At 54.9% G+C, this 22,238-nt stretch overlaps 1 protein-coding gene across 1 annotated transcript in view; it reads right to left on the bottom strand.

Annotated features, from left to right (window-relative positions):
• RBM19 (RNA binding motif protein 19) overlaps positions 1-22,238 on the bottom strand; it is a 129,028-nt gene that overhangs the window by 31,619 nt on the left and 75,171 nt on the right. The window contains exon 22 of the mRNA XM_046640636.1: positions 261-366. Coding sequence (XP_046496592.1) covers positions 261-366 — 106 coding nt within the window. The remainder of the gene's footprint in view (positions 1-260; positions 367-22,238) is intronic.

The following is a 22,238-nucleotide window of genomic DNA, read 5'->3' on the forward strand; positions in this document are numbered from 1 at the left end:
CACGGCCTCTCCCCGCTCTGGGGGCTCACGACCGGGGAGCTCTGTCTGCCCTGGGAGGCCTGGGAAACCACGTGCTTCCCCACTTTGCACCCCAGTTTCCTGTGTATGTGACATGCGGGAGTGAGGGGGACACAGAATCGCCTTTCCTTCAAACAGAAAACCCAGGGCAGTCTCTTCCAAGGGTGTTGTGCAAATGAGCAGGGTCGGGGAGAAACAAGAAAACCACGCGGGGTGGCGACAGGCCCCGGGCCTCAGCTCACCTTCGCATCCTGCTTCGTGAGGAAGTCGACAAAGCCGAACCCGCGGTGTGAGCCTGTCCCGGTCAGCTTCTTCGGCAGGCGGACGGTCTTGAGCTCCCCGAAGGTGCTGGGGACAAAAGGACACGGGAGGGTCAGGACTGAGGCCTGCAAAGGGGGACGCGCAGGACCCATTCCCACATGCTAATCCCTCCCGTCAGAGAAGGAGAGCGCACACACACACACACGCACCCACACATGTCAGCTCCCACTGGCAGCACAAGCTTTGGGGCATGAGTGGTGTTCTCCTTCCAGGCCCCGGCCATCACGCCAGGCAGGGAGGGAAGCATCAGGCTGGAGACGCTGCTGGAGAATTTTCAGCTCCTCTGACAAGCTGGCACACTTGTCCCCCTCTTGCCCATGCAGGTAAATCTTTGGCAGGGGATCCAGCCTTGAACACGCACGGCCAGGGCCAGGGGCTGCTCCCGTGCGAGCTGGGGCCTCGGACTCTGGGTCAGCGGGGTCTCCTGACCTGAACCCGCCTCCACGACTGAGCTGAGCATGGGGAGCCTGCCCTGAGCAAACAGGAGGAGCCCCTCTCCCCACGGGCCTGGGATGCTTCCTCAGTGCTCCGCTTGCTCGAGTGAGACGCAGCTACTCCGTGAACCCCACGCCCCCCGCCTCTGGGCTTTCGTTTGATGTTAGCTAAGCCAAAGTCAGGCAAAGCCCTGTGGGAGGAAATGGCTTGGCGCTCCTGACAGGGATCAAACAGGTAAACAGCGCTCGGCCCATCCCCGGGACCTCCCTGCCTCCTGGATAAACTTCTGAGCAAGTCCCGGACAAAAGGATGGGACCTCCAGTGCTGTCTGCCTCACTCCCCTGCCCCAACCCCATCCTAATGTCCATTTATCACATATATACACACAAATTGCCGCCAATAAATATTTGATGTGCATGGCATCTGAAGAGAGGTATTATTTTATTTGAAAATCCATGCACACTTGCGGGGGTCTGGGCAAGCACATGCGCACACGCACGCACGCACACACACACAAACAACAGTCTAGGAGGCTTCAGGGCCAAAGACCGATTGGGTAAAAAACACGGTAAAAGCCGTAAGCTCTCGTGAAATGATATAAGCTAAATCCGAGGCGTTAACCCGCGGCCCTGCCAGCATGACCAGGCATGTGCCAGCCCAATTTCTGAAGGCAGGACGGTGTGTAAATGCAGCATTATGAGTCCTCAAAATGAATCTGCACGTCTCCTCGGAGCTCTCCCTAGCAGCTCCGCTCCCCCCTCCTGGGGCCTCTCTGAGCAGGCCACAGAAACCGGGCTGCTGGCGACAAGGCCAGCCTCCCGGGGAGGGGAGGGGCTGGGCTGGAGAGGACGCCAGCGGAGCCCTGTCAGTCTTTCTGGCTGCCGGCTGAGGCTCCAATTCGGGGGAGGGCCTTTTGGGGCCCAGAGGGCGGCACGTGGGGACCAGCAAGAAGGTGAGGTGGGAGAGCCGAAAGGAGCTGAGCCCGCAAACCCTGCTTTCTTCTGCCACCTAAAGGCCGATGCGGCCCATGACAGACACGCTGCCTCTTTACACATGGAGCCCGGGCCTCTGCCAGGGCTGGCCTTGGATGGGCAGGGCACAGGAGGGATGTTTTCTTGTCAGCTCCTTCAGATAAATGGTCCTTTGGCTCTAAGTTCTTCAGAGAGCCACATGGACTGCAGGATCTGATGGCCATGAGGACCCGAGTCTGAGAGCATTCAGACCCAGTATGAGAAGGCTGACAGGCACAGGGTGGCCTCAGCCAGCACCTGCTATGTGCAGGGCCATGCTGGGCGCTGCAGACACGGACACAGACAACCTAGGGGTGTGCTGATCTCTCTGCTGCTCTCCACCGCCACCCCAGCCTCCTTTGGGCCTCGGTGTAACTGTGGCTTGCTCCAGCAGCCTCTGCCGGTCTCCCCGTGGCTGGGGGGATGCCCCACCAGCAGTCAGGGTGCACTGTGCTCCCCTACCAGGGCATGGTGGCGTGGACGCCTGTGCAGCTCCCCGCCGTCCCCTGGGGCTGTAACTCAGCTCCATGAGATCAGAAACCACATCTGTGTCGCTCATCATGGGATCTGCAGCAAGCAGCCAGTGCCTGGCTCAGAGTGGAGGCCTGAAAGCATTTTTGGGAGGAATACACAAGCGAACAGTAGTCCTGGAAGGTGCCTTACCTGACGTAGAGGGCTGTGGGGGACTACACAGAGCGAGCCGGGGAGTACCCGTGAATGGCACCACTGTCAATTATCAGTCTCACCACCCCATCTTACAGATGAAGCAACTGAGGCTCAGGGAGGCAGCAGCTTGTGCCAGTAAGCAGCTGGGCCAGTCTGTGAATTCAGCAAGGCTGATGTCAAGCTGGAGCTCACTCTCTCTGCTGCACCAGGCTCCATCCCCTTCAGTTACCTGGAGGGGGCTGGCCACTTTCCGGAGCTGGGGTCTCTTTCTTTCTGAGGCTTGGCCCCACATGTGGGGGTGGCTACCAATTCCTTATGTGGACTCTGAGGGTCCAGTGACTTGCCTAACACCCCAGGGTGAGGGAGGCCGACTGAGTCCCAGTTCCTTCCACCCACACTGCGTGCAAACCTCCTGTCTTTGCCCAAAGGGGCCATAATCCCGTCCCTTCACCGTCTCAATGGCCTCTGCTCACATTTCTTCTTAGCAGTGTCTAGTTTCCAGTGAGCCAGGCTATGTGTGGGTGTGCATGTGAAAGAGAGAGAGAGAAAGACTGTTGCAGTTAATTCCTCCCTCTCTGCAGCCCACTGCAAGCTGTGGATGCTCCGTGCATGGTAAGCAGCTGAGGGTCCGGCAAAAGGCGAGGAAAGTAATTAAAAGGTGGAGAAAAAAGCTGAGGAGGAGAGGCTGAAGGAGCTGGGTGTACGTGGCCTGCAGAAGCGGCATTTGAGGGCTCGGCAGGGGGAGCTGTGAGAGAGGGGTACCCTGGATCCATAAGGGATCTTGGGCAGGGATCAGGGAGCTGGGCATCCCGTGTCAGGCAGCTGGGAGGCCATGCGGAGGTCGCAGCCTGTCTGGTGTTTCCAGACAGTCATCTGCACTGCAAACGAAATGCTGTGTCCAAAAATGCCGGTAGCTTAAAAAATCCCATTATTCTTCAGGGCTCGGGGAAAGGGTTCTGGTGAGCTCATTTCCCCTTCCTTCTGAGAACAGGACAAGACACAGCTGGAGTTTACAGAGCAGCTGGAAGATTAGGGTTAGATCTTAGAAAGAACTGCCGATGTCTGTGAAGCCTTGCCATGAACAGCTGAGCTTTCAAGACACCACCATTGCTGTCAAAACCCCAGCTACTAAGGCCCCAGTGCTTGCAATGTGCTGGGCCTTTTACATATATGCTTCCCTAAGCGCAGGAACTGGGAGCCAATAGTGCTCCTGCTTCCATTTTTACAGATGAGAGAGCCAAGGACCAGAGAGGCAAAGTGACCTGCACATGTCCCACAGCCCAGGACTCCAAACCCAGGCGAGCTCTTCCCACTGATGCTCAAGAACAATGCTGGGAAAGTGGACGGCTTTGATTGCTGGTATAACTGAGTAGGAATAATATAAGGCCAACAGCAATGATCTCAGAGAGATATCGAAAGAGAATTAAAAAAAAAAAGGGTTGGGGGAAAAAAATCAATGAAGTACCTTTAGCTCCTTGGAGATAAGCGATATATATAAATACCAGCCATTACTAAGGCTCTTATCTGACAGCAAAGTCCACGGGGCCGTTTTTAAGAGCAGCTTCCTAAGGAAGTTCTGTGTGGACCCTGTCTCCTGGGGGCAGAGGCCACCGCCTGGGCGAGGCTGGGCAGGGCGCCCAGGGACCAGAGAGGGAGGCAACTCACGGGGCGCCCAGGAACACCCCCCGAGCCCAGACTGCGCTCGGGGAAGGAGACGCGCACACTCCCCACTGTGTAGATAATAGAAACCACAAAATAGCAATTACTGTATCAGAAACTGTGAATAAAGAGGACACACCGGGCTTTTAAACGTGGCCTCCTTCCCTCCCCCACCTCGCTCACACTTCAGTAACAAACTCACACCTCACTTTTCCAATTATTTCATTCACCTCAGGTTCACCAATTACTCCACCACGCCGCAGCCCCGCCCCTCCCCACGCCAGAGCGCATCTGGAGGCGGATCGGTGGGTTTTCCACCACTGGACTTTTCGAGGAGGAGGGAAGCAGAGGGGGCTAACGGGATGGGGGAGGGGGGGCGCCGAGGTGTTGAGTGAGGAAAGCCAATTACGCCGAGCCCTCATAAACAAGCCTAGGCATGCAAACTGTGTTTGCACACAGGCCCAAGCACAGACACAGTGTGTGTATGCCCTGTGCACATGGGGACTTCACCCTTGGCACACACTGCATGCCCCAACTGGACCTGCTGCAGCCCTGGCTGGCGACTGCTCGGGGCTCTGGCTACTGAAAAGGGATGACTTGTCCTATCTCCCCTGAGAGAAGTGAGGGGATTGGGGAAAGGAGTCAGAGGAAAGGTGAGGGGGAAGACAGAGAACCCCCCAGAGACGCTGAACTGGACAATTCTGCAGCTGCTCTGGTGCCTGGGTTTTAGGGCTTAATGGGCAGGCTGGGAGGCTGGCCTAACCCTCTAGCCTGCATGCTGACACCAAGTGAGGGTCAGGTACACCCTAGGCCCCTCTGCTCCCAGGACACAAGTCCGTATCACTCTCCTACATGGGTCTGTGGGAGGAACCAGAGCCCCAGCAGAAAAAATGAGGCACGTGGTCTGTTGGCATGACTTCTCTCCACCTGCGCTCAAGACATGGCTGAGGGGAAAAAAATCAGCTGCCACCCAAGGGACCCAGAGTCAGAACAACAGTGCCGTCTCAACAAGATGAATGGGCTTTTGGTGATAAGAAAAAAAGGCTAAAGGTAAAAGGCATTAAAAAGCCTTTCAGACATTCCACCAATTTTCCAACATGCATTTACACACACGCGACGTATCTGGCCATTCCCCGGGTGCCTTCAGTGCTACGTGTCCCATGGCGCATTAAGTATCTGCTGTACAGGGTCTCACAGCAGATTTATGAGCCGGGCACTGCCATTCCCATCTTACAGATGGAGTAAACTGAGGCTCAAAGAAGTCTCCTGATTTCTCCAAGGTCCCTCGGTGAGTCATTACCTACCCCAGGAGTGAAGGGACAGCCACGGTCCCCGAGCTGGGCTCCCAGCAGAAGGTTTGTCCCGACCCTGTGCTTTTGCTCACTGGAGTTGACACGGACTGTCCTGTCTGTCAGCTGTGACCAGGGCCTCCTGTGTGCCAGGTGCCCGGAGGGAGTCCAGGGTGGGCTAGACGTCCACCCAGTCCTCAGGGGACCCTGGCCTGGGAGGGAAGAGCCAGTGGGCAGGAGCAAGCCTCTCTGTCCCACTGGCCCAAAAGGACTGTGGGATAAACCCATTCTCTCCACCGCCTAGGGCCACGCTCAGGGCTTCTCAGCTTGAGCCCTGTTCTCACTCCGCGCCCACCGTCCTAAAGCAGGGCCCACAGGGCCTCATGGGCCCACGGAGCAGTTCCTGCTGGGTGAATGAACGTGGCAGGTGGCAGCTGCTTTGCCCGGTGTTCCGTCTCGTGTCCTCCTTTCCCTACAGTTGCCATGTGGCTAAGGGCCCGGCAGAGGCAGGGTGGAGAGACAGACAGGCTGACAGGACTCCTGGGACAATCCCCTCTCCATCTATGACAGGAGACGTCTGCAGTGGGGGAGGCTCAGGACAGGACCCAGCATCCACACAAACCAAAGCCTTCGTCAAGGCAGCCTTGTCCAATCCTCCAGCCTCACAGATGGGAAACGGAGGCGAACCAGCCACATGTGCTTTCCTTCCGCTCTGGAAGCCACCAAATTTATGTCTGCCTCAGGACCTCCCACCTTGCTCTTCCCATCACCTGAACTCTCCCACCTAGATATTCCCATGATCCACTCCTTGTCACTCACTCTCAGCCCAAATGCCACCTTCTCCGAGAGGCCTTCCGCAGCCACACTATTTAACAATGCTCCTCCACCCTGCCAGCCACTCTGTCATGTCCAAGCTCGGTCTGAAAATGCTTATTTACTTGTCTTTCCCTCCCTGTTCTAGAAACAGAGAAAACATTCCAAGACAGCAGGGTCCCTAGTCTCTGTTGTGGCTGCAGAACTGAGGACTGTGCCTAGCACGGAGAAAACACCCCACACGTGCGGTCAGTTCATGAATGCACCATTTCTGAGCCCTCCTTGTGTGCCAGCCCATCCTTCCCAGGATCATCTCAGGCAATGCACATGCTGCTGTGGTCGCACAGTCAGGTTTAGGGCCAGAACACTCGGTTAGTCTGTCCTTAGGATGCTCTTGCAAGGACTACAACCACAAGTTAGTACAGGAGTAGTTGGCCCCCAGGGGTCAACGCTCCTTCCAAAGGACCCCATCTACTCCTTCAACGGCAGTGAATCAGTAACAGCAAGCAAAAAGGGGGCCGACTCCACTATCTACCAAGGGACTCGTGCCGAGACAAGGTTGTGGATGGTATCTGGCTTGGCAGGGGAGAAAAGACACCGTTCCCTCCCCAGACAGCCCTGGCCGAGGGGCAGACGTGCACAGGGCCACTCTGTGGGGTGGGACCTGCAGCTCGCTGTGTCCACGCCCAGAGGGCCGTGCTGGTGAGTGTTTCACACCCCAGGGGGGCTGCTCCACCCAATGGCAGCGCCGTGGGGCCAATCACAGAGGACATTCAGGCCAGTTGCCTCCATGCGTGTTTGCTCTTGCCCTCTCTAAAGACGGCCTTTTAGGTTGCACTGCTCCAAGTACCCACCGCTCACCGTGGGGAGAGCACATGGAGAACGGCAGCTGTCACCGTCAGCGCAACACTCCCTTTCATTTTTGCCTCCTAGAGGCTGAAGAATGGCCTGGTTTCCAAGAAAGCGAGGAAGGAGGTGGGAGGACGGCACTGAGCTTTTCTCAAGAGCCGCTCATGGGGTCCTTTCCAGGCAAGCGAGACACTCTCGTTCTCTAGACAAGGCATCGTGGGGGCGAGCAGTACATGGCGTCTCTGCATCAGTCGGGGCCCGAGTTCCAGGCGGAACCTGCAGACTCCCATGAGGCTCTGGCCCAGGGGGGCTGGCATCGGAGATGGAGGCTCCTGGCCTGGCTTGGCCGGGTGACCCTGGCTGAGAGAGAGAGAGCAAGCTGTCTGAGGGAATGATGAGACGTGCCAGGGCCAGGTCAGCAGAAGGGACAGGATGCTGGCCCCCAAGTCAAAGACCTCCGGGGGCCAGACAGATGGCGGCATAGAGCCAGGAGAGGGCGCCAGCTGGCACAAACGGTCCAGCTGTGTGGTTGTGTGGCCCTGGACCAGCAGCATCAGCGTCAGCCAGGAGCTGGTCAGAAGTCCAAAGTCCCACCCCCGTCTCTCCGACTCACAAGGTCTGGGGTGGGCCTGGCAATCAGGTTGTAAGAAGCCCTCCAGATAAGTGTGCGTCTGCTCCAGCTTGAGGACCACTGCTCTGCCAGAGGGGGCAGGGACCACTCAGCTGCAGTCTTCTCTGCTGCAGACCTTGTCAGAGCCTGTAAGATATTAGGGGCTTGGAGGAGCTATCTGGAAGAGTGAGGGAGAAGACACAGTGTTTCTCAGATTCGCTGGGCCGCTGGACTCCTCTTCTCCCCAGATGAAAAAACCTGTTAGCATCTCTCAGGACACTGGTATTGCGAGGCACGCAGTTGGGAAATACAATCTGGGAGATGAAAGGGAAGTCTGGCAGCATCCCGCGGGCCTGAGCACACACGTGAAGGACAAAGGCCTTGGCCTTTATCACTCAGGCGATGCCTCTAATTCCCCGGAGACCGTGCACAGTGGCAGCTGCTGCAGAAGGGGCCTAGTTTTGACAGTGAGGGGCTGAGTCACAGCATCACTGGAAAATCTAAGTTTGGAGGCAGACGTGGGCTCTCATCCAGCCCCGCAACGGATGTCACCTTTCTGAGGCTCGGGTTTGTCACCTGTAAAATGGGAATGATCACCCTAGCATACAAGGCTGTTGAGCCCAGGGTTCCTGGCATACCTCTGGAAGGAAAGAATGGAAGCTGTTGTGTATATGCCCTTGTCCATTAGAAGCATCTGTATCGGCGCCCAGCAAGTGACCCCTCCCAAGCCCTTACGGTGTTTCAGGTCAAAGTGGAGAGGGAGCAGTCTGGCCCTGCCTCGAGGACCCCAGGGGTTTCCAGGAAACAGTTGAGGTAAGAGGGCCAGATATGACTTTGTGATTCTTGGAGCCCTGAGAAAATCAGTTCTCCATCTTACCCACATGTCCTGCTAGTTTTACAAGGTAATTGGAAGAAACTGTCCCCAAGGAGGCATCCCTCAGCCAGACCCAGGCACCTCTGTCAGTCCTCCCTCGGGCCGAGCAAGCCCACTGGGACAGCTCGCGTTCCCTCCTCCTTTAGGAAGACGGGGATCAAGACGCGACCTCTGGCCTGGGGCGCGCGTTCTGGTCAGCTGCATGCCTCTGCCGGAGCAAGTTAATGACATACGAGGCGGACGCTCTCTCCCACTTTCTCCCCCTCTGGTCTTCAGCTGCCTCAAGTACAGCTAATCCCATTACAAGAAAATAAAGTGGATAATTCAGGCTAATGAAATCGTTACAAGAATGTGGCCAGCCAGAGGTGGACATTCAGAACCAATTTAACACCCTTTGGTGTTATCCTCAGTACAGGAAATGTTTGAGAGGGGGAAGAAAAAAAATTAAAAAGAAAAAAAAAAAAACCCAGCCTCTCTGCGAGCTTAAATCTGGTTAAAGAATTAATCGGCCACGTATCTTGCTTATTGCTACTATCTCCGTCATGCCCAGCATCTCCGTGGTAACTCTGGAAATAAGAAAAGAAGTGGAGAAAACTCAGGAAGTCACCAGCCGTGGTCAAACTCTTGCCGTGTCTCACTCGATGCCTTCTGCTCTGCCCCTCTCTGCCCCCATGTCACCACCAAACTCAGAAGCCTCTGACACAGGGTTAAACTGCCTGTCCCCCGGGTCTCTATGGGGCAGGAGAAGGTGAGGTGAGCTCCCATACAAACAGAGCACTCAGCTGGAGCCCTCGTCTCGGGGTGGACCTGGGGTGTCGAGCAGGGGACTCTCCTTGCCACTGGCCCAGCCCCTCATGCTGCCTGCTGCCAGGTCACAGCCAGGCCTCCCGAGAAGGCTGAACAGAGGGCGGCCACTCAACGTCTCAGCACCTGCCACCTCCGCTCAGGGCCCACTCCCTCCCCTGCCACATCTCCTCCATGCACAGAAAGGGCCCTGTCAATTGCAGTTCTTCTGGATCCATTTCAACGCTCAGGACTTGAATGAGGACCGCATATCCCGAATCCGGATTCTCCTGAGTTGATTCCCATCAGGCCTCCACGGCTCTCCCAAACGAGTCATGGCTGTTCTCGCTCCTCAAGCTAAGGGCTCAGTCTTCCAGGATCGAGCTCCTTCTAATGTGGGAACATGGAGGGCAGGTAGACAAGAATGAGGAGGATGTGAAGGGAAGAGAAGAGAGGCCAGATCTTACAAACACAGGGAGAACTCCCGCTGAGCTTGTATGGGGATCTTAAGGGCTACATGTGGGGAGGTGGAAAGTTCCAGTCACTGGGGGATTAGAAAACTCCCTATTGATGGTCCCCCCAGTAGGAGTGCCACGCACGAGCCACAACCACTAACAGCGCCTTCTCCTTAACTGATCAAGCAGAAGGCATCCTGGGAGATTCGAGAGGGACGACCCACAGCTCATGGCTGTTGAGGTGCACCGTTGCATGTGCCCATCTCACGGCCCCTGGGCCCCATCTCTTCTGACCTCTCCGGAGAAGCACAGTGGCACCTCAACATCCAGACAAGTCTAGGCGGTATCCTGATGGCATCTCCAGAAGGGTGGGATGGTGGCAGGAGCCCCTTCAGGGGTTCAGTGAACCAGAGCCCTCTTGGGAAGATGAATGGGATGTGAGTCAATGCTACCACTTAGGGGCCAAGGACAGAGACGTGGGCCACACAGGGCTCAGAGCAAAGCGAGTTCCACTGTCAACACCACATGGCTCCTGCGGCCTGCACAAGATGCTGTCACTCACTCACCTAGAGCCCAGAGAACCCAGAGGAAGAGGAGAGTCCCCTGGCAGACAGAACGCCACGAAGCCCTGCCCTGAGCTTCTGCCTGTGCCTGTGGGCCAGCCCTTGACCCGGTCCCCTCGCCCACTGAAAGTCTGTTCACTTTCATACTTTACACACTGCTTTATCTACTGTCTCGTTCCAGAGCAGCTGAGAAGGGCAGAAGGGTTATTACGGCAGGTTCCAGAAGGGCCTCAAGAAGGGGTAACTGACAGCCTCGGGCCAGACCAGGGCTCACGTTTCCTGTAAGGGGTCAGACAGGAAATATTTTTGGCTTTGCAGCTACTCAAGTCTGTCCTTCCAGCCTGAAAGCAGCCGTAGGCAATATGTAAATGAGTGGGCGTAGCTGTGTGCCGATAAAACTTTATTTACAAAAGCAGGGAGCCACCATGGGAGCCTTGGTTTGCCAACCGCTGGATTAGACCAAAAAACCAACACACATTACAGTAACAGGGCAGTGGCTGGGGGCTACCAGGTACAGAGGCGACAGCAGACACCCAGACAGCTCCAGTCGGTGCCCCTGTGCTGCAGCCTGCCCAGCGGCCTCTGCCCAGGTAGGAAAAGACATTGCACATTTTAGAAAGACTTCCCTTGCACGGTCAACAGAGAGGACTGATGCGGAAAGGCATCAGGTGGCAAAGCCACTTCCCGGAAAACCCCTCGTTCCCCAGCGGTGGAGAAATGAGGGCACTGTGTGGCTGACAAGCTGAGTTATGGCCTGTTTGCACCTAGTGATGAATGCGGGGCCCCAGAGAGCCAAAAGCCATACATCTCGCTACCAGCCTAGGGACGGACTCGGCACAGAGGCCAATACGCGGACCCATAAACCCAGTCCTCGCCCTGCTAGGGAGGAAAAGCATGCCAGGGTAGAGGAGGCCACCTCGAAGGCCTTGCACGGGCTGTGGCCTGCTGCATGCGTCTTCCTCGGTGTCGTGCAACTCTACATGCTGTTGTGCATTTCGTTCTCTATTTGTCTAGGGTCCATCTCCCCTGCTGATTGTGGTCAGTGCCCAGGGGAGGGCCAAGGGTGCCTGGTGTGCAGCAGGTACTCAGAACCAACCGTCTGTTGACCGCTGCCCGACAGTGTTACGAATGGAGGCTTGTCTCTTCCTGGCTTTTCTTTCTGGTCCCCCTCATGACCCACGTCCTCAACACCAGAAACAGGAAACAGAGTGGAGGGGACCGGCGTCTGCTGAGCGCCCACCACAAGTAGGATGCCACCCTGGATGCTCCACATTCAGGGCTCAGAGCAGCTGCCAGGTGGCAGCGCTCCCAGGGTGCTGTGACACTGAGGGGAGGGATGTCTAGGCTCCCAGGGCTTGCGTCAAGGGCTGTCTGACAGTGCAGCACACCGACTTCCTCCTCTACCACGTTACGCCCCACTCCAGGCAGAGTAACTCACTTCTGCCCTTGAACCCACTCCTCAGGTTCCAGCTGGAGCCTGCCAGCCACTGGAAGCCGTCAGGCAAACGATGGACGAAGTGGAAAAAGAGGCTGAGGAGATGATGACAAACATGGAGAGCAGCTTCTGAAGTGCTTAGCATTCTAGAAGCTTCTGACACCTGTCATTAAGAGGAACACTCCAGACCTCCTGCAGCATTCGAAAGCCCACTATGGATGCTCTTCACCCCCTTGGCCAGAGTCCCAAGCAACCACCTGAGTCGGGAAAGGGCAGAGAGTGCAGTCACTGTGTCTCCCCAGGAGGCCCCAGGCTGATAAGTCACAGCTGGGGAGTGACCACTTTTCTACCCCAATGGGGCTCAGACTGGGGTGTGATCACCGACAAGCCTCAACATCTGAGCTTCCAAAGTAAGCCAGGCCTGTGGTCTCCAGGGGTTGACAGCCGAGACATCTCCTCAGAAGATTCGATAGGCAAATCCACAGCGTGGACCACTGGATGCAAGGCCCTGGAGGCCCTCCTAGGGGCCTGGCAGGAGACAGAGGACCAGAGATTCACGCTGCCGAGCTTGCCAGTGCGCAGGGGGAGGGGTACACTTGCCCCACTGGGACAAACACTATTTTTAAAAGTCTGGGAAAGAAAACAGCAATAAAACAACTCGGGCTCAGGACGGCTGGCCAGTTTTAAGACGCAGGGAGAGGTGGAAATGGATCTGCGAGGGGGAGCATTTCTTTGGGGCCAAATAACCCGACACAGAACTCGATTCAATTACAGCAGGGAAGAGGATTTCGAATCGGATGGTCCATCAGAAACCAAGGCCCAAAGGGGTCTGACTTGGGCCATGCGTGGTCTGGAGTCCAGGACGGAGAGAAATGGGTTCTGGGGGCTGGTTTTTGGCTACAGGAAAAGGGGTGGGAGGGAGTCTGCGGTGTGTGGATGTGAGAGCTGGGGTGGGTCCTGCCGTCGGTGTCTTGGTGTGTGTAGGTGGCAGGGCTGTTTCCGTGATAAGAAACTCAATTAGGGCCGGACAGGAACTGGGGTGTGGGAAAACCAAGCAGCCCCAGGCAGAGGTGAGGAGGAAAATCAACAGTCAGAAGGGAAGGGGACCCCTCTGCGGCAGCCACTGTTTATCTCACGAGGGAGTTAAAGAGCATCATTTGCAAAGTTCGCGGGGAGGGAAAGTAAATTATCGTGTCTCTGGCGACGCACAAAGCCCAGACGAGCTTTATCTCTCCACCCCCTCTGGCGTGCAGGCGAGGGGCTTCTGTGTGAATGTGGCGCCTCCCTGTCCTCACCTCCCGCTCCGCTTCCATTTGGAAGGCGAGGAAGTGTGGCCACAGCTCTTCTGAGGCAGCAGGCCTGCGGAGAGGCGCACCTTGGGGTGGGGGTGGGGGGACCATTGTTAGAGAAAGATAATCAAAGGTTTTCACGCCCTCATGGGGCAGGGAGGGAGATCATTAAAACCAGACTTGGTTTCTCTGGCTGGATTCGAGCCCTGGGAAATGGATGTGCTTCCCATGCCCCGGTGGGGAGCGGCTCCTCCAACAGCAGGGGTGAGGTCACACCCCATGTTCAGGGTGGCCACCACTCAAAGGGGGAGAGATGGGAAGTCTGGAGGCGCAGACAGTGTCAGGGTTACAAGCACAAGCTGGGGGGGTCAAGCCCCCTCCTCCCCTCTCTGCCTCAGCCAGCTCGTCTGTAAGATGGGGTGATGGTACCCGCTCCACAGAACTGTGGTTAAGGCCCAAGACCCGCGGCCTGTGGTATAAGCCCTGGTCCGAGTCCAACGGCCCGAGGACCAGGAGCACGGATGTCCGAGGGCAGAGGATGGATGTCCCAGCTCAAACAGAGAGCAGATCCACAATGGAGTGGAGGATGCGACCCAGACTGGAGAGGGCATCAGCTTTCCTTGTTTCACCAACTCAAACGCTGCTCTCTTCCAGAAACACCCTCACAGACACCCGGAAATAATGTCTGACCAGCTCTCCAGGCGCACGGTGGCCCTGTCAAGTTGACACGGAAAACTAACCACCACAGGCTCTTTACAGAAGTTCGACGACCCCAGTTCCACACCAACCTCATCCCCAGCCCAAGCCCCCTCTGCTCCAAGGTGCCACGCCACCACCGTCCGGTCTCCCCCCGGCCATGTCCTGCTCACGTCACCCTGAAAACCAGGGGTCTCCACCTCCTCGATCCTGAGCTGTTTGTCTTCCAGAATCAGGTACTTCTTAGATCCGGGGCGCTCACTGGAGGCCGTGAGAAATCCCAGTGGACCGGGAATGAGGGAGGTTTGCCGGAGGCCTCATTAGGCCTCCCCACCTCGCCCTCCCAACGTGTCATCTACCTGAGGGCCCTAATGAGGGACTGTCTCCCGGGAGCCTGCCACCGCAGACAGCTGGACCCAGCCTCTCTCTGCAGTGACCGAGGGAAGGGAAACCCTGACGCCCCTGCCACGGGAGTGACAAGGCACAGTGTCCCGAAGGAGCAGGGCTCCCCTCTCCCCGCCACACACACCCCCTCACCCAACACACACCGTGCCTCAGCGATGAGGAAGGCAGTCCAAGGTCACCTGGAGGGAGGGGCAGTGTTAGGGAACTGCCCCCCAAACTAGATCCCCGCCAAAATATGTGACTAAGCGGAAAGGAAAAAAAGCTAGGTGCCAAAGAGTTAAAAAAACACCTGGGGGTGGGGAGTGGATATGTACACAGGTGGGTACATGTGCATGGAGCATTATTTCTGGAGTGAAACACCAGAAATTGGCTGCAGAACGAGGAGCCAGACCTTGGGTGCCCCCACCCGGCTCGTGGTGGTGTTTAGCTGCGGCTGTGCGGCCAGTCTTCGGGAGCGCTCAGACTCCCTCTCCCTGCCAGCGCCCCACCCCTGGGGGCCACCCACCCTGCCCCGGGAGCTGGCTCAGTTCAAGGGGCAGGGCAGCCGCGGCCCAGGGGCACACCCCAGCTAGTAGGACACGGGAGCTCAGGGGGACAGTTCTAGAAGGGATTTTGTACATTTCTCAGGAGTCTGTGGGATCGGGCCCTGGTGCTCACAGCCGTGGCCTGAGCAACACACTGTGCATGACTTCTTCTCTGTCCTGCTCAGCCTGCTCCTCATTCCCGCTCACCGGCTCACCTGCCTACACCGTCTCCACTGAAGTCCTCTTAGCTTCTGGTTTAGGGAGAAGCAATTTAACATGCATAATTGCCACTGGGTCTATCCTTTTTATAGCTTTTATATTATGTAGATGTTTTCTACAAAAATAATCATATACATGTATAATATACAAATACGTTTATATATAATATACATATATATGTATACACATATTTTTTTTAAAGGGGAGAAAGAAGACCCATTGACAGCTCGAATACTGGCCCCTTCAACCACTGTTGGACTGCTAGTTCATGCCTTCCCACTAAGAGTTCACTGCTTAGAAAATAATATATTCCCTCTTGATCCACTTATGCATGGTGCCCAACAGAATCACTTGTTTCCTTTACTCCCTAGGCTGCCAGGGAGCTCAGGCTCCATCCAATATTCCACTGCAAGGCTTCCTCTGCCCCTCTTCCAGATCTTTCTCCCCAGATTCCCCATGGAGGGCATCACCCCCACTTGCTTGTGGGCAGGTTGGAGGGTGAGCGGAGAGAAGGGTTGGGGTATTTCTTCTCAGCGTCCTTTTCTGGTGGCAGTCCTGCCCTCTACAACCATGGCTCCCCTAGGCAGCCCCTCCTCCATGCTTGACTGCAGGCTGGCTCCCCACCTGTCGCTCTGGCCCCAGGGAGTGCCGAGGGCGGCCATATAAAACACAGGACGCCCTGTTAACCAAGAATTTCAGATAAAGAACTAACAATTGCTTAGGATAAGTATGTCCCAAATACTGCATAGGACATACTTATACTAAAAGCAAAAAAACACCTCACTGAACAAATTTTTAATTGAAATTCAAATTGCACTTGGCATTCCATCTTCTTATTTGCTAGATCTGACACCCCTGTGGCGACAGATTTCCTATCTTCGGTCTCTGGGTGCCTCCTCCCCTACCGTCCACTAGTTCCTTGTGGGTCCCACAATCCCACTCACGTCTAAGGAATCCCCTCATTATTTAAAGCAGCTTCACAAATTCTGTTTCCAGCTGGCCCCCCAACATACATGAAGGTCCTTATCCTGCCAGCCTTGTCCCGAGCGTTTGACTGCATGAGGGTCATCTTTCAAGTGGCTTCAAATTCTCTGGGCGAGCAGGACGATGTGGCCGCCACATGTCTGGACTCTGGGTGGGAGCCACACGGACTCAGGGTTGGGGACCTGGAGCTCCCTCGCCTTGGTCTCTGCGAGGAGAGGTCTTCTCAGCATTCGAGTCTCAGGTCACAGTCACCTCTTCAAGGAAGGCTTCCCCGGGCACCCAAGCTACACTCCCAGGCGCCATCGAGCCGGTCACCCCCTAACAAGTCAGCATGGTGTGCACCACTCTGACGTCACCCGGTACTGTCCATTTACCCCCGAGTGTCAGCTCCAACAGGGCAGGGGTCTCAGTGGTCTTGGCCACCAATACACCCTCACGGCCCTCCCGTGCACTTGATAATTCGAGAAATGAAGGAATGAGGGTAACAATCAGGACAGCAGAAAGAAAGGGGCCCTGTCTGCCTCGCCGCTTCCTGAAAACACTGCTGTCTTCAAATTTCACTTCGTCTCAAACGCCCCCGCATTTCAGCCTGTCAACAGAAGCACCCCGTCACGTCCGAGATGCCCCTGGCCCCCCAGTTTGCTTTGTTACACGCCCCAGGCTTGCCCCAACTGGGGCGCTGCTCTGGTGGCTTTGTGGAGATGGGGGGAGCTCCAGAACACTCGTTGTCTTGGATTCCCCAGCCGGCCACGATAATGACTTCTCTCCACCAAGTTTCTCGGAGGCTGTGGCTGCAGAAGAAAGTGACAGAACCGGAGACAGGCACAGTTGCCATGATACGGCCGCCGTGGTAACGTGGCCTCAGAGCTCTGGCTCCCTTGGAATAATTTAACAATCTGTCACGGGAAGGGAGGAAGGACGAGTGTTGTAGGGCCTGATGTCCCCACCTCCAAAAATCATCTAAGTCCCGTAGCCAGAGGAGGCCCCCGGCTGGAGAGAGGGAAGAGTGAGAACACTTCCCCTGGGACCCAGCGGGCTGCCTTACCCGTCTGCCTCGTGGGAGGGAGGCGAGTGAACTGGAGAACTGCAGGGGCATCTGCTCCAGCCCATGTCTTGCTGGGCCGCCCGCCACCTTCCTTTCACACCCAGAGCCTTAAAGCTCCTGCCCGCCAAAGCCCTTGACTGGCTCCTCCCCGCTCAGGGCCCCTGGCACGAGAGAAGATGAAGCTTGGAACAGGACAGGACGGGAATGCTGCCTTCTCTGCTAAGTGGCAGTTTGGACGGTGGGTGTGGACAAGGCACAGAGCCCCGGCTCTGGCCCCGGGAACCCCTGCCCCGTCCCCCTGGCTGGAGAGGAGGCGGCTTAAGAGGCCGGAGAAAACCCTTCACTCGCTCGACAAACCACATGGTGCTCTTGCCTCGCTGACTCCTGAAATCACGGGGATGGGGATGTCTCCAGGGGACCCGATTACTCTGCTGGACGGAGGGAAGGAAACTCTGCACGCACAGGTCGGGGGCACACACCTGTGCCCCGTGGTGGTGCATCCATGGACTGCACGTTACCAACCAAGCACCTGGCCTGGGCACCGAGGCCGGACCGTCTCACAGCAGAACTTCCGTGCCTGAACCTTCCAGACCCCCACAGCGGAGCAGAGTCCTGGTGGCCTCTGTCTTCCGGAGTACGGCTTGGATCTGTCTGCGGACGTCTCTCCCTCTCAGGGGAGAAAGCGATTGCTCTGGAAGCTGGGGTGGCGAGACAGCACATGGCAGGGGTACAGGGGGACACTCCATACTGGGGCCTCCTGGTTCGGGTGAAAAGAAGAAAACCATGTTCCTCCTGGATCGATAGAGTAACAGGCCACCTGGGGCAGGGCGTGCTTCTCAGTTTTAACCAGTTGTTCAGAGATGTCGGAAACCTGCCCATCGAGCTCTGACCTTGACCAAGTCACTGCCCCTGGCAGTGTAGTGGCCCGAGTGGCCTGGTCACCTGCACAGGGGTTCACAGGAGGGCCCTGCCAACTGTAAGGCATTACCCCAATTCACCCTAATTCTGTGTTCTGGCAACATTCTTCCTCCCCAGAGGTACCAAACCAGCGTATTTTATTTTAAAGGAACTCTGTCTAAGGGCTTACTAAAAAGAGTCGCAGGACAAAGGCCTGGTGTAGCCTGCTTAGTACCACCAGGAGAGGAGGCCCTGGAGCCGGGGTTATCCAGAGTTTTCAAGAAGGTCCCCATGGCCGCCAAAGTGAAGGCTGCACCCCGAACGCGGTTGCACCTTGGCCAGAGCTCACCGGACAGCTGCTTCCACACACCTGCCCATCCCCTTCCACCGGGGAAGACAAATCAAAGTCGAGCCTGCCTCCTAAACGCTGCATTCCAGGGCGTTTGTCCTTGTTTGCAGACGGAATGCTGGCAACTGGTAAAAGGAGGTCGACGAAGCTGTTGATGATGTACACAGGTGCCTCTGCGATGACATGAGATGAGCAAGAGCAGGTTTAAAATGGTAACTGCAGTGTGAACACAACGAAAGCGTGGAAAGAACTTCTAAAAAGGACCAGGGAGCTAATGCTGTATTAGCCATGGAGGCCTCTGGGTGTCACTGCTTTCTGGGTCTGCCATTCACTCCCCGACTCATTTGTAACGGAGCACCTGCTACGTCCCAGGCCTGGCGCCGGGGACTGGAGGATGTGACGGTGAGAAGGCAGACACATCGTTGCTTTCAGGGGGACCAAGTGCCTGGTTTCTTTATATGTTTTAATACTTCAGAAATATATGTTTTTCACAAGGAATACAAGTAATGAGGAGAAAAATTTTAAATGAAAGGAAAAATAGAAACAAATGAGCTTTAAAAGTTTACCACCAATGGGCCAGCAGTTCTGAAACTGTGATGTGACTGCCAGAAGTGAGCAAATAAATAAACGTGGGATGGATATGGGAGCAGATGTCTCACTGCCTGAGAAGGGAGCTACAGATACGACAAGTATGGGAGGCAGAAGGAGAGAATGGACCCTGTAACGCAACCCTGGACTGGAGCTGGAAGAGTCAGTGTGAACTCATGGTTTTTATAGAGATAGAGAAATAGATACAGAAGTGTGTATGCTTGTGTGTGTGAGTGTGTTTATTTTCCTAGTATCGTCTGCTAAGAGGCCTGGTTCTCAGTCAGGGGCAATTTTGCCCCTGTCCCCACCTCCTCCCCAGGACATTGAGCATTGCCTGGAGATGTTTTGTTTGTCACAACCGGGAGGATGCTACAGGCATCTAGTGGGTAGAGACCGGGGATGCTGCTAAACACCCTACAATGCCCAGAACTGCCCCCCATAGCACAGAAGCATTCGGCCTGAAATGTGCTAAAAACCCGGCCCAGAGGCAATGAGACTCCTGCAGCAATGAGCACCCCTGGCACCCAGATCGTGGTTTCTAAATACCATCACCCATTGAAAAGAATAGGGGCTCCTTGGAGAAATGGCTGATTCCAGGGCTGGAGCTGAGAAAGCACAAGATGAGCCTGGAATATCTTGGTAGGCCAGAAAATAAGGAAGTGCTCAAAAGAATGACGGGGTCGTGCCAAAAGGATGCAACCCCACTCGAAGGGACTCCCACTGGCCAAATTGGGGACAATTTCAACAACAAAATAATGATAATCACGGTTATAACTCACTGAATAAAATAGCCCGAGTCCACACTGATAAAAATAAGAAAATAAATGAATAAATACGGGAGGTGGGGGGAAGGACGGCCCTTCCCAGGAGGAGAATACCGACCAATCAATGTGAGGAAGGATTAAATTAGAAAATCGCCATTTGGTATTATTCAGTGATGACTAATTCAGGCAAGAACCGTCAGTGCACGTGAAAAGCAGTACAGTGAGCCCAGACACAGGGTATTTTCAGAGTCTCAAAGCATCACCAAGAGATTTATTAATTACAAAGGGAACAATAATAACTTCGTGGAGAAACCTGGCAGCAACTACGTGAACAAGTGAGCAGAGGTAACACCACCAGCGACGGCATGGACCGCATGCGCCTCCTGACGCTATGTGCTGCGGAGGACGCCACTGCCGTGGGACTGCCACCAGCACAGCCCAGCTGATCATGGGAAGCGACCCACAAACCCAACTGGGGAACATCTAAAAAACGGGTCAACTCTTCAAAACTGTCAGGGTCGTGAAAGACAAAGAAATGCTAGGTAATGCTTCTAAAACCAAAGGAAACTCAAGAAACATGAAAACTAACTGCAACATGTGATCCTTGCTAGGATCTCGAATCAGATCGTTTTTTCTATAAAGGACATTATTAGGACAACTGGCCAAATTAGAATAAGGACTGTAGATCAGATAAGAACACGGTACCTAGGTTAATCTCCTGCTTGTGATAATTGTACTGCAGTTATAAAAAGAAGCTTATTTTTGAACAAATACACTCTTAGATATCTAGGCGTAAAGAAGCATCAGGTATGTAACTTTTTTTTTAAGAGTGGACCTGAGCTAACATCTGTTGCCAATCTTTCTTTTTTCTTTTTGTTATTCTTCTCCTCAAAGCCCCCCAGTACATAGTTGTACATTCTAGTTGCAGGTCCTTCTGCTTGTGCTATGGGGGACGCTGCCTCAGCATGGCCTGATGAGCAGTGCTGGGTCTGTGCCCAGGATCTGGGTCAGTGAAACCCTGGGCCGCCAAAGCGGAGCGTGCAAACTTAACCGCTCACTTAACCACGGGACTGGCCCCGTCAGGTATGTAAGTTATTCTCAAATGGGTCAGAAAAAACTTGTGTGTATGAACATAAAGAGAGAATAATAAAACAAACCTGAGTTTTGGGGAGTCTGAGTAAACGGTATACGGAATTCATTATAACATTGTGACAACTTTTCTATACGTCTGAATTTATTTATTCTTTTAAAGTTCCCATTATAATACATGCTCATATCCTCTCTCCCAGCTTTCCCATTTTAACCAGGGACAAATCCAGGTATTAAGACAGGGACAGACTCCTTACAGACTTTTCTGAATAGAGAATCAAATAAAGTGACCCATTACTGGGTGCCCCTGAGTCTTTCTCCTGCTCCAGGTAAACCTCAGCAGGCCTGTAGCAGCCACATGGGCTTCTGCAACTGTGGCCCTTCTTAGTGGTCTGACTCGAACAGGCACTTTTCCCAATGTTTTCGCCAAAGGCCCCTGTGTTCTGTGAGGACCAAACACCCACTTTCCTCTGACGGGGACCCTGGGGGCGCCCCACCAAGAGCTCCATCAGTCCCCACTTTGACATGAGCCCCTCAAACAGTAAAGACAAAAAGCTGAGCCACAAAGGGAACCCCAGTGTGTTCATCTGTTTCTTCAATGACTTACTCTTTCGTTCACTTGGCAAACGGCTCCTGAGTGCCCGCCACGTGCCCAGCACTATTCCAGGCTCTCAGGGACCAGGTGGGAGAGACAGCTCCTCGCCTCGAGGCGCTCACATTCTACCGGGGGACAGAAGCAGGGCACACAGCCAGGCCAGCAGATATTTCACGCAGGATTGGCTGCAGGTAACTCGAGAGAACTTCAGGCAGAGGGAGTGGGCGAGTGTGAGGGGTGATGGGGCTGTTTTATGCAGGGTGGCCATGAAAGGCTCTCTCAGGAGGTGGCACCTGAGAAGATGGGGAATGCCATGAAGGAGCAAGGCCTGTGCCTATCTGGAACAGGGGGTCCCAGGCCAGGAAAGGGCAAATTCAAAGGCGCGGAGGGGGCAGGGAGGCCAGCGTAGCTGGGGGTGAAGCTAATGATACGGGTGGGGAGGGCCTGCTGCCATGCAGGGCCACGCAGCCCAAGGACACAGGTGTCTGGCCAGGAGAACATGTGGGATTGAGAGAAGAAAGCCTGTTTTCTCAGAGAATTCTAGAAAGTCTGTCCTGGAAGAAAATTCAGTGTTCCTCCAGACCATGGGTCAGCAAACTACAGCCAACCTGCGTCGTTGTCTGCTTTTGTATAGCCCAGGAGCTAAGAATGATCTTTACATTTTTAAATAGTTGGAAAGAAAACAATTGAAAGAATAATATTTCGTGACACAAGAAAATTATATGAAATTTCATCTTCAGTACCCATAATAAAGATTCATCGGACAAGCCACACCCACTTGTATACTTATTGTTGCAGCAAGCTGCTTCCCAACTACAAGGGCAGAGGGGAGTGACCGAGATAGACCATCTGACCCAGAAGCTGAAAATACTTACTATCTGGCCCTTTCCAGGAAAAGTCTGCCAAGCTCTGAGGCAGAGGAAGTCATTGTCACTCTTGGTTGCAGAACTGAATCACTGGGGGGTGTTTAGAAAACGCCAGCACCCAGAGGTTCCGATTTAATTGATCTGGGGT

The sequence above is a fragment of the Equus quagga genome, chromosome 15 (genome assembly GCF_021613505.1).
Source record: "Equus quagga isolate Etosha38 chromosome 15, UCLA_HA_Equagga_1.0, whole genome shotgun sequence".
In the NCBI taxonomy this organism is placed as follows: Eukaryota; Metazoa; Chordata; class Mammalia; order Perissodactyla; family Equidae; genus Equus; species Equus quagga.